At 42.2% G+C, this 12978-nt stretch overlaps 1 protein-coding gene across 4 annotated transcripts in view; it reads right to left on the bottom strand.

The window, feature by feature from the left end:
* Positions 1-2109: 2109 nt before the first annotated feature.
* LOC125766629 (hemicentin-1-like) overlaps positions 2110-12978 on the bottom strand; it is a 167293-nt gene continuing 156424 nt past the window's right edge. For 3 of the 4 annotated variants that reach the window (XM_049432824.1, XM_049432825.1, XM_049432826.1), the window contains 4 exons: positions 9886-12048; positions 9228-9614; positions 6737-7237; positions 2110-6617 (listed from right to left, as the gene is read on the bottom strand). In XM_049432824.1, coding sequence (XP_049288781.1) covers positions 6358-6617; positions 6737-7237; positions 9228-9614; positions 9886-12048 — 3311 coding nt within the window. In that variant the 3' untranslated portion in view covers positions 2110-6357. Of the gene's footprint in view, positions 6618-6736; positions 7238-8651; positions 8685-9227; positions 9615-9885; positions 12049-12978 lie in introns of those variants that run through there. The other variant, XM_049432827.1, reaches the window with a different exon arrangement.

Genomic DNA, 12978 nt, shown 5'->3' with positions numbered 1-12978 from the left:
TTCCGAGAACCCATCACTAATCAAGACCTGTCCAGTTGCCTTGGATCTCAATAGCTGAGAGGAGAACCTAATGCATTTGTCAAAGAACACAGATCGGTGTTACACATTCCTAAAGCACAACATCTTGCATACTGTTACTCATTTTTATACTGATTGAACTTTTGAGATATCATCGTATTTTTTTCTTAGGCAACCCGCTTTCCATGAACTTTACGATTAGTGCTAGGTTTAGTGTTAGAAATAACCTTGTTTTAAGTATAATATAATCGTCCATCGAAATAACACGATGCGTTGAATAAACAAATAAGATTAAATGCAAGAAATATTTTCTTACTTATCTGGCGTCGTCAGTTACACTATTTCAAACGACCAAGACTCCTGTGTACATGTTCGTCTATTTGTCTGGTTCTAAAACTTTAGTTGTTCTTTTTTTACTTTGCCTAATTAATGATTTTCTATGAGCTGAGTGATCTGCATCATCAGTCTGGCCAAAAGAAGAAAAGAAGATATCGGTCCAGTAGATATAGCACTTTCTGTAGCTATGAGGCTGAAGAGAAGATTTCCATGCTAGGCTTTATTTGCCATAGTGTGAATCCTGGAACGCTTCCTCGCATGGTTAAGATCTGGTAGATAGACGATTTTCAATTTCGGGATGATTCCTAAATATCTTATGGAACTAATGGAACAAGGCTATTTCATTAGGACCTGGTGTCTTATATGGTGTTAGTACCTGATAAGCTAACGTATAGCTTATCAGATGGCCTCAAAGTTTTTTTGCAGTATCATGATTAGGAAATAGCCATAAATATAGTACAAATACCTAGCACTGTCTAAGGAAGATTTTTAGAATCCCATATGTAGGCTCTTTTTATTTTATCACAGAAAAAAAGGAAAGGTATTTTGTAGAAAAGTAGCAAATTTTAATGAAATTACTGTTATTTGATTTTTAATTAATTGAAATTAGTTTTTTCTAATTTCGTTAACCGTAGCCTAATTGATCCATACGTTTTTAAAAGTGACATAATTGAAACTACTGAAAGAAAACATGAACGTAAAAAACGTTCGTTCTCAGTGAACTTCACTACTTTCGAGTGCTTTGAAAAGAAAGATAGGAAGTGAATGCCATTTTTAAATAAACCCTTGCTAGATTACACACAGGCAGGGAATTAGTACTACGCGATTTGATTGTACAATGTAGCTCTTAGCATCTTTTAAAATGATCTTCTTTCTTTCTATTTGGTCTGGAATAACACGTGTACAAAAAGATTAAAGTTACGATGAAAGTGCAATTAATTATCAGCGCGAACGAACCAGAAACCTTACCGGGAATTTGAAGAAAAACTTTTGCTTAGTTCTGTACCGGTATGAGAGAAAGGAAGAAGAAAAGATAAAAAATCTGTACGTAAAACAAACTAAACGTACGCGGGCAGTTCGTTTGTTTGTTTTTTTTCTTGTATTCAGTTTGCCCATTCCATGTAGAGCAACTAACGGCATTGAAGATGAAGATGCACATTAACAACAACTGAACAATACTTAACAGAAGCGAAGTTGCGTAAGCTCCAGTTTGTCTGCTTATCATAATGGGATGCAGAAAATGAAAAAGTGTTTTGCAAGGTGAATTGTATATTGAAAAACTTTTGTCACCTTCTCGTGAACGCTACCGTTTGTTGGTGGAGTTGCGAAGTGTTCATTGCTCATAGTTTTACACCTTCGCACTGCGCTGTTCGGTAGATTAGTGCCGGTAGTAAAATGGGAAGTTATTAAGTAGTAGCAACATAATAGGAAAAGTTGAGCGATTTATCGAGCAACATGTTGCGCAAAATGAAACCTTGGTTCCTTGGTAAAGTAGTGCATTTGTAATAGAAGGGCATTGATAAATAATAAGTACGAGAATTTATTTCGAAGTTTATTTACCGTAGAGTTCACATTTCACAGTACTTACTTATTTGCGGTCAAAAAAGAGAAAAAAATACTTCAATGAAAGATACTAAGATTTGTTATTTTTTCATAGTTTTTGTTTTGCTTTATTTAAAATATCATTTTCCAGTTTTCGTTCAGTTTCGTTTTCTTTACCTGTGTAGAAATAAAACCCCAGAAACACAAACCATGTTGTTTTTCAATCAACATTTTACATTTGCATTTCGCTTTAGCTCCTTCGGGTACGTTCCATCTTGCAGAATGTGTTTCAATGTTTATGTGGACTGACTGATCATATCGTTTTTTCATCTGTCGAAAGAAAATTTGCCCTGCATTTCTTGCCGCTTTCGTTCCCCCTACAGCGATTTGCTCTATGTGTGTGTGTGTGAACGTACATTTTACTTTTGCCTATATAACTTGCTTAAATCTCGCACGTGACTGTTCTGTGTTCTCATGGTATCATATTATTATTAGTGATAGGAGAATTCGCTTTAATTTTCCTCTATGCGATGGGATCTTAGGGCTAGAGTATATTTACATTTTGCGTATGTGTTTTGTTTTCGACCGACAACCTTAAAATTCTGGCCTAATGTTGTTAGATCTCTACATTAGCGTTTCCTTTGATGGTGGTTGTATAGGTTTCAGTGATTTTTTGTTCCAAGTCATACAGATTTTGTTCTGTTTCTTGAATATATTTTTCTTTTCCGATTCATTACAATTTAAAATAATTATATTTAAATGTTTACACTTACGGGCTAGTTTTTACATTGCTCTATTTCCCGGTTCTATCCTCGAACTCATCCCAATCTCTATCTGTCTCGCTGCGTGCGTTTGTTTCTTACATCTTGTATCATTCAAACGATTTGTTTCGCATCTTATGGCGGGCAAAAAGCTTTCCTATCTATCTAGATTGAGTTGTTTAAAATTAGCGTTCGTATGTTCATACAAAAACAGCATGATGTGTGTAGCAAACTTGGCCACCTTCCTTTTTTTTTGTTTGTCCAAATTTCTTAGACACGAGCGATATCTATGTTCCCAAACAGGAAACAAACAGTTTTGTGCGATCGAGATCATTTTTCGAATAGCTATGAACACACATAAAATAATGAATGAATGATGAATGGATGAGAATGAGCCGGACGTTGAAGTGAGAAGAGTAATCAATAAATATTCACAACATGTATGGTATGAATAATTTTAGTTTTGTGAAAAAACTAACAAAAGTCATGGAAAAAACTATATTTTAAGCGACCAAAATAACTGCTCATGGAATATACGCAAAATTAGCCGCCAGGTGGCGCTGCAGTAAGATGGCAGAAAGTTCACCACTGGAAAAGCTTTCGTAACAAATTCACCACACTGTACAGCTGGCAGGTCTGCTAATGCATTTTTACATGTTTTGTTTTTCTACTGTTTTGTAAAACATAAAATGATGCTAATGCATAACATTATCACTTGTTTTCGAACATTTACGTACACCTTTAACCGTGCAATGTGTGCTAATTGAGTTTTTTTTCGTGAGTTGCTTTTTGCAGGTGAGCTATCAATTAAAAAAAGAAGTTTTGGAGCAAATCAAAACATGTGAAACGGATGCGCGTTCGTTGATCGGATGAATTACATATCCGTTCACATCAACGAGTATATTGTATTATGAATTCCTTGCTTCCTAAAACCAATATCTGCCTGTGGATGTGTGTGTACAGCGAAGGATGGGGGATATTTTTTTACTAATACAGTGTTGATTCCGATGCGTTTTTGATATACATTGTGTTCGACCAATGGTTGATTTTTCTTTATATAGCACGTTTAATAATTTGCGCCATCGGCGTAGATAAATTCGATATTTCCTATACATCACACACGCACAAACATACACGCACAACACAAACAGACACATGCACGTACATACTTAGGCATGAAACGTTTTGCACAACCCCACATTGACCTGTTCTGCAGCACAACAGGAACTAAAACTTAAAATACATGCACGCACATTTGTATGTGTACGTATCTTCATTACGTTTGGTTTAAACAGGTGATGCAATTTGCTGGAACTAAGAAGTGTACAGTGAGCCAGATTAGCAAAAGCGAGAGGCTGTATGGATGGGATAAGACACACTTCCTACAAAAAGGATGTTTTGATCAAGTCTGCTCACATATTGATGCTAACGTTCGACAACAATGTGCTACAGCAACTACGGCGATCTAGTTCCGATGGGGTTCGATACTGGTAGGTGCGTTTTTATCTCTTGGTTGATCTCTTAACAAACAGTTGGTGCAATTCTCTGTGTGTGTGTTTGTTTTAGCGAAGAGTGGTTAGTAGTAGGGATTTGTGGTTGCTTCCTGCTTCATCTTGCAGGTTTGTTATGTGTGGTAAAGTATACTGGTACTGTAATACAATGCTTCGTTCTGTTTCGTTTTCTAGTGTGGTACGCTTCACGTGTGTGTTACTAAAAAAAAGAAAACTATTTCCTAAATTCAAATACCACGTTAAATTCTTTTGTGCACCGACATTCAGCGATCGTTCACTCCGAAGGATACACTAATACACTATTCACCAACTGATCCTTCCCCATACACGCAGATACACACACACATACATCATCACTCGCGCACACATAATCACTTAGAGACGAATCATACGCAAGTACAGTGCACACACGCGTAACGTTTTGCGTTGCGTAAATGGTATTCCCGCTTTATCTCTCTATATCTTTGTTTCTCTATACACGTTTCTTTTAATTTCTTACGATTAGGTCGTTCTTTGCGAATTGTATCTACCACGGGCAGACTCTCTACACACAGTCACGATCAGCATCCGCAGTGTAATGATCTCGATTTTAAGGGCACATTTTTTTTTCTTCCATACAATTAAAAGTGTACCTAGTATAGCAAAAACCGTATTGTATTACAATACGTTGAAGATAACGCAAACATCATGTCTTACGACGTAGGCGCCTATTTAACCGAATGTTTTACGCGCTTCTTCCGTCGATAGATTTTGGTATATAAATGCGCCCCCGTATCGTATCGGATACCGGTTGCAGCGGTTGCAGCCAAAATAGTATCCATTTTGCCTCGGCTACAGTGCACAGGAACGTTACGAATGTATTTGATTCACTATGCTGGACGATTGGGCAAGCGATGGCAAGGTGCCGACGACGTGGAGGATGTATTAAAAAATAAAGCACATACATACACTCTAGAAACCTTATCCTAATCATTGGTATAGAAACATATTTAAATACGAGTAGTATGCACTAATATGAGGAAGTGTGTGCGCGGGAAGGAGCACCGCTCTCGGAAGTACAAATAATGACATGTTCAAAACACACAACATGGACATGGACGCGCTTCGGTGCGATGTTTTGTTTGTCGCCGTTTGTGTGCGTAGCACAGCATGTAACAAAACCATATTGAGTAGTTAATTTCAGTCGGGATATCAGTCATTTTGTGGCAAATCGCGGAGGGTCTAATTATGTTCAGCATTTGTCGGACCACCGTTCGTTCTAGCGCACAAATTGAATGTAATTTAATGGACATGTTGTTGTTTGTGCTGCATGTAATGAAGATCAAAACAGAACAGAAAAAAAGCTCGCGAGATTGTCCTGCTGGTTCGACCGCGTTGTCAGTCAGACTGATCACATCCCCGGTCGGCAAACACGGCAGCACTTAAATTAAAGTGTCAAACTAAAACAATTAGCTGCGCACAAAATGGCAACAAACTAGCAAAACCGCAGTGTAGTGGATGTGTGCGCAGGGTAGTACTGCTAGCTAGTGGTGTATAGTGGTTTTGTGTTGGTTTGGTGACCACCTTGTTCGAAGAGAGCTTTTTTTTTGTTTTTTGGGTTTGTCGCGTACACGGGTCCTGTGCGGTTCATGTGCCGGCTGTGGTGCCAGCAGAAACAATTGTCGCTTCCCTGTTTTTTTTTTGCTTGACCATCGATGAAGCAATAATGAATAGAGATACATTCATAATTTCGCTCGAACGCAATACGATTAGCTCTGATGTTGCTGGCACGTAAAAGGAGCATCGGCCAGCGCGTATTGTTTTGCGCTTTTTTAACCTTTTTCATTTGTAGAACGATTACGACATTCAGGGTACACCACCGCTTGTTCTAGATAAACTAGGCTAGCTTTTAATTGATATATTCGCTAAACCGTTTCGAGGCTGTCTGCCCCATGTACCACCGATACCTGGATGCGTTTGCTGCAAATTTATATCTTTCCCTTTTGTCTCCTTTTTTTCTGCCAACACTCGATTGCGTTGAATGCACTGTAGAACCGTTTGGGTCGGGGCTAAGTGGATACACAGATGGGGCGGATGGGCGGGCTAGGTTTTTTATGTGTTTTGTTCAAGGAAAAACCGGAAATGGATGGATTTGCACTTCCAGCTTACAGGCACGATCCGCTATCAGCGAACCGTACCCGGGGCTGTTCTCAGACAATTATCTCCCGTATGACGCGTCGATTCCGCGAATTCGGTGTCGAGTAGCCGCTCTCCAGGTTGTCCTCGTAGATTGGCTGCGGTTGCTGCTGCGCGTGCAGGTGTAAGCTGCCGTGGTCTTGCGTGTGGTTAAGCTGAAGCAATGATTTGCTGTCCTCGTGATCTAGCTGATGCAGTTGATGCTGCTGCTGCTGCTGCTGCTGCTGATCCAGGTAGGGATCGGGCAAACCGCTAACGTCGTGATATGATGAGTCTGCAATGAGACAGGACAGGAATGAAACGTGGAAAAGGATACGGAATCGATTAGTGGAATGCATTACGCGGGTGCGAGCGTTTAGTGTGCGCTCGTAGCGGTTTCGTTTCGTGCCCTACCGAAATGCGTTGGCTGGTCTAATCGTTTCTTTGCTTTATGTACAGACGCGTAGGAATCTCCGCAGTACTCCTGCTGCCGGGAGGGATTCTGGCTTTGGCGCATTGCCGCCGCATGATGATGATGATGATGTAGGTAATCGTCTTCGCCACCGTGCTGGCTGGGGGTGGCCGCCTGGTGGGGATACTGGCTGTATTCGTCACCCGCTATCGTCATCGCACCGCCGTACACGTTCGAGTGCGTTGCAATTGGATCGTAACCATAGACCAGCCCGGGTGTTCCCGAACCGGCCGCCGCTGTTGTGGTGGTTGTGGTGGTAGCATACGCAGAACCTCCACCGTGCAGACTGGCCATCGAGAGTGGTTGTATGCCGATGGCCATCGTGGTGGAGCCGCCTGGTGGTGGTGGTGCACCCTTGAGCTGCCAAATGGAATCCTGCGAATTGACGCTACCGCCGTTGTTCGAGTTGGTGTAACTGTTTTCCGTGTAACCCATCGTGACCCCTGCGGCGATGAAAGCATAATCGTAACCGGTGGAAAAGAGAAAATGAAAGAGAAAAAAAGGGTTTTGGATTTTTTTATTATTAAGCTTATTTGTGGTAAAAAAAGAAGACAAACTCTCTACGCCAATACAATGTGCAAACAACCAACAGCGGTGCGCGGTAGAGGTGGAAATGTGCAGCTTCCACCGTGCGTGGTGCATGAAAGTCACATTCAGACTGGGTCGGAGACATAATACGGATAAGGGATTAATGGTTAAACCGGAGAATCACGGAGTTGGAAAAACAAAGCAGCGAAACGACATCCGGTAGGGACGAGAGTGTTGCATTTAAGTCTGCATTCCATGCTGAATTCTTTGGGGACATGATGGGGACAATATATATATATAGAGCAAAAGGATTTCGTTGCGTGCTGTGCTTGAAATGAAAACTGAACAATGTAACTCTCCGCTCGTGCCGATATGTGTGTGTGTTAGTGTGGGGATTTCGCTTGTTATGCATTGGCCCAGTTTTATAGAGGCTTTTCCTTTTATTCAAATACGGCTCAATTGTAGCAGAATCATGTTTCCCTTTTTTAAAATGGAACTCGAGCACATTCAAGTTTCATTTAACTGAACCAACAAGTTCATTTGGCTGAATTAAAAGTGTTGATGTGTTCAGTGAAGCGTTGTGTAAATATATGACGGTTTTGTAGAAAGGAATTTGAAGTTCCCGTCAATCGGAATGGTATGTGCATTAAATTCAATTAAAAGTTACATTGTGGCGTTCTTATCGTTCTGAACTTCAATATATTCATATTTGTTGTTCAACAAAAGAGGATAGAGCTGTGAGTCGATAGTACAACTATTTTTTCTAAATGGTGAACATGTTACATTTCTTCCAAGAGAATATTGTGTAAAAGTTTGCAACATATGCAAATTAAAGAATGTCACACAAAAAAGATTACAACAAATTAAATAGTAAAACATTAAAAAAATTAAACAATGATCACAACTCATAATAAAAATATAACATGCACTGGTGCAGCTTTGCTAGTTCTACTTCTAGTTTGTGTTTAGGTTTTTGCTAGAATAAGATTAAAGGTAAATGTAGTAAAGCACAGGCAAATAGTATTACACATTCTAACATATTTCGATGACATCAAATGGGGAGATAAAGCTTTGGTTAAAAAACACAGCTAATGTCTGGCTACGTGTTTGCTACTAACAATCCACTCTTGATAGGGTTCACTCGTTTGTGTTCACCAATCGAACACGCTCGACAGATCTGTGAAGCATTCCGGATGGCAAAAGCAGAAACCATAGCTATTTGGTGCAGTTAGGCTAGACATTTGCATAGAAAACCAACACGGTAGTGCAATGTACAGCAGAAACTGGGTACGGGGTAGGACTGTATTATTAGTATGATTCACTATTTACCTGCTGGAATGGAAGTTATGGCGCTTGCTAGTCCTGGATTAGTAGAAGCAATACCGCAGTAGAAGAAATGGCAGTGAAGGGAGTTAAAAAATGTCGTTTGGTACGATGTTAAAGATGGACCCCAAGGAAGTTGATTGTTAAAGAAAAAAGCATAAATATTGGGGAGTATTGTGTTGAGGAAGTGTGATGGCTACATTTAATTGAATCGTTTTCTGTGTTGCGTTTTGTAGACGTGTTTTATATGAGTGGATGTTAGGTTAACAAGATCTGTAAAATATGTACAGCAACGCAAAAAATACTGGGGGACGCTGCTACTGAATTATGAGCGCAGTAAATAGGTACTGGCAAACATTTGTATTGATCGAGCTAATTTATGCTTTAATAACCTACACTAGAAAAAACAAACTAGCGAGCTGAAATATTATTATGAAAATAAAAAAGAAACAGTAACCTTTTAAAATAATTGTAGCTGCGATTTAAAGTATGTAAGTAGATTAGAAAACAAACATCCTCTAACCTCAACAACTTGGCTTATGGTTAACGACTTGTCGCTCTGTCTTACGAATGATTACTTACATTCATTAGCTGGTAGACTATGGCCAGCTACTTGTATGCTCGTTCCAGTATGATATCCGTAGCCGTTGTGCGTTGCGTAGACCGAGGTTTTCTGATCCTCGAGTGCCAGTGCGAGATCCATCGAGTGCTCAAGGGCCTTGTTGTCAAGCCCGGTAGTAGTGGGATAGTAGGGCGGTGGAGCTTGACTTTGCTGTGCCACTATGGACGGTCTTACCGAGTCCATCTCGTAGTCTTTTGATTGGTTTGATTTCTTCGTTTGATTGCGCTTACAGCGGCAAAACATTAGCATTAGGCCAACAAACAGTGCAAACACTACGCACGAAACAACGATCGCGATAAGTGTTGGTGTAGCAATGAACGCAGAGTCGTGTATGAGAGCGGGACCAACTGAAAGAAAAGGTAAATTAAGCTTATATATTGATTGTTTCTTGGGTTTACCAGGAGTTAAGCACTTGTTTATTTCAAATAGTGTAAGGTGTAAATTAAAAGGACAAGAAAGGGAACTGTATAATGATTTAGCCACAATCAATTTTTAATTACAATTTGATTACGGAAACGGGTAATTTTTGTGTTTTTTTTATACAGATAAACATTTTAATGGACTTTAATATACAAGACTAACAAATGAATCTATCAATACATTGGTATTTATACTTACTTTCTGCATCCATATAGTCCCCGCAGTACTCGTGACTTGACTTCAGACAAAGCTTGACGCGCACTTTCGGTGGAATTTCTTCTTCCAGCGCCATCGGAAAATCATCATCATTGGCCATCGATCGACCGCTGGATCGTCGGGCGGAGTACATGTTTTCCAGTACCTGCTCCTTGTATGTTGGACCATTGCCAGATACTGCTAGCGGTATAGATTGCACCACTTGCCACGTTGCTATTGGACTCTCGTGAAACCCAATCGTTTCAACAACGGCAATAAGGGCCAGACAGGTAGCGCCAATGTTTAGGCCAAGCTGTTTCGTGTCTGGATCGAAACCGACGTGAAGGGGTACCGGAATCTTGCTGATCTTCGTCGTTGTCGCTACTTCATTGGAAGGTTCAGAATTTCCCTTAGCGTTATACGCCTTTACCTTGAAGACGTAGCTCTGATACTGATCCAGTGGTGTTACGCTGCACGGCACATCACGTTGACAGTCGTACTCCATCCAATCCGAGCTGACCTGCTGCACAATGCCACAGTCCTCCTTGACCTGATCGTGATGTGGAATAGCCACCTTACGGTAGGAGACGTAGAACTTAGTGCTGGTGATGCCACCATCAAAGCCAGGATCCCAAACCAGGGAGACGTAGTTCGAGCCAACGTCAGCCACCCCAAGGTTGGTTGGCTTCTCCGGGGGTCCCTGTGGCTGCAAACGGATCGGTGCACGGATCGTCTCGATTGAGTTACCGACCCGGCACGTATAATCGCCGTAGTCTTCATGTTTTACACGATTAATGCGCAATACGCTCGTGTAGATGTCGTTGTTATCGGTGGTAGTGTTGATTTCGTAGTGTCCATCAGAGGACATCGACAGGGCAGCAGTGTTCGTCCCCAACTGCCATTGAAATTCAGGTTTCGGGTATGCCTGCACACGGCACATAACAGCTGCATTTTGATTGATTTCGTACGCTACCTTATTGTACTGGTGTAGTACAATGGGACCATGCTCAATGCGCAGATTCATACTCGCGTTGGCTGTACTAACTTCGTTCTCAAAGAGGCACGTGTAAGTGCCTCGATCACTTGGAAGAAGTTGGTTTTTGTGCGGACGTGCCTTTCCTTGGAACAGAAGCGTACTCTGGACTGTCACCATGCCACTGAGCCCGTCATTATTGTTGGTGCTTATGCGATACATGTTGGCATCGGTCGTAATGTCCCGTCCGTCCTTTAACCATCGTACCATCGGACGCGGCTTACCCTTCGCGTGACATGTGGCCGAAAAATCCGTATCTCCGACGCGCTTGGTCATGTGTTGCTGCATTTTGCCAATAAACTGAGGCGGTTGGTGAACTTCCAGATTGATCGTGGCCATTGGTCCATGGCCCAGCTCGTTGACGGCGTGACAGTGGTAGCTTCCTTCGCTACCGAGATGTGCACGGGGTATCACGTACTGAGGACCCTGGGCCAAGATAGTTTTCGTGGTAGATAGTAATTCTCCGACGGCATCCTTGAACCAACGGAACTGTGGTACGGGCCAACCGGGTGGGTTCGCTGAACAGGTCAGCGTTACTCCGTTACCCACATGGACGACTGGTTTGCTGGGATTAATGTACGCTTGACCAGGCCGATGACGGACCAATAGTGCCACGGTAGAATTACCGACACGTTCGACAATTTTCCCATTGTACGGCTTCATCATGTTGACCGCCCGACACACGTACCTGCCAGCATGTTCTGCCTTTACGTCTCTCAATTGCAAAATGTCACCAGTGTAGCGGAAATCGGGACTGCCCTCCTTGAACCATTCGATCGATACTGGTGGCGGGTTGGAGGTGACATTACAGCGAATCGTAACTGTGGATCGTTCTTCCGCTTCCCAAGTTTTCGATTCAATCACCACGATCGGCGCATACAGTACATCCAGTGTAATGATCTGTTCGCCAACCTTACCCAATCCATTGTCCGCGGAGCAGGCATAGTTACCAGCGTCCTGTACCGAAACGCGCTGTATCGGATGGGATGGGGAGGAACTGATGAGTCGTCCATTTCGTGTCCATCGCACGTTCGGCACCTTGGGCTTCGAGTCCACGGCACACTCCAGCAAAGCAGTACTGTCCCGTTCGACGCGTAGCGGATTTTCCGGTCCCACCTTTACCCGCGGATAGTCTGTGTAACAGGGAAGAAAGATGAAGCAGAAAAAAAGAAACAATAAATGTTAGAGAAAGTCAGCATTGAAATGGCGCACATTTAGCTTTTATGTGAGCAATAACTTTTAACACGGATCCGAGTTCTTGTTTCGGTGCTGTTTTGTGCGAATGTTTCTGTCACCTCGCACACCATCTCGTGCACGTTTGCCGCGGTGCTAATCCGATGGAGCGGTCGTGTTGAAAAATACAACAAACACAAACGACCAACGAACGTTCTGCTGTTCTGTGCAAGGCACTACCGGGTTGTTTGCAATATCCGTATGTTAAGGTCGAATTGTTTTTCAACCCGCACCGGATTACTTTCCTTCTTCGGGAGGCGAAACGACGAAACGAGTTGGCGAAGCTTAGCGCTGCCGTAAATGAGGACCGATTTGTAGTGACACTTGCAAGTCCGTGTCGTATTCCTCACCCCGCCTCCAATATCATTTCGGGAAAAGTCAGTACAGAGCAGGAAGCGGGTGGGAATTGTTATTTCCATCTCCACCCCAACATGACCTCCGAAACGAAAGTTTCAACAAGTTTTTCTGTCTCATGGCGCAATGTCCATCTGTTCGTACGGTCAGCACGGACGGACGGTCTGCACAGAAAAAAGCAAACGGCAACGTTCATCAGTTTGTTGGCATATCCTGCTGTAAAGTAGCTCCCAGGGGAGACAGCTTGAAGCGCTCGTTCGTTTGGCAAATGGAAAACACTCCTTCATTCGTACGGAACTGTAGTTCCGGCCGTATCCCCGTGACCCATTGTGCTAGCAAATGGAAATGTATTGTCGTAGTGATTTTTCTATCGATCGTACGCTTTGCCACCTATTGTAGAGTTGATGGGATTATTGGTCTTTTTGTCAGCATTAGGGTGTAGCTCAAGTGGCCAAGGCACATAAAAGTAATGGCCG

The sequence above is a fragment of the Anopheles funestus genome, chromosome 2RL (genome assembly GCF_943734845.2).
Source record: "Anopheles funestus chromosome 2RL, idAnoFuneDA-416_04, whole genome shotgun sequence".
In the NCBI taxonomy this organism is placed as follows: domain Eukaryota; kingdom Metazoa; phylum Arthropoda; class Insecta; order Diptera; family Culicidae; genus Anopheles; species Anopheles funestus.
Note: the sequence above shows the minus strand (reverse complement) of the source record. Positions and strands in the feature narration are given on the sequence as shown.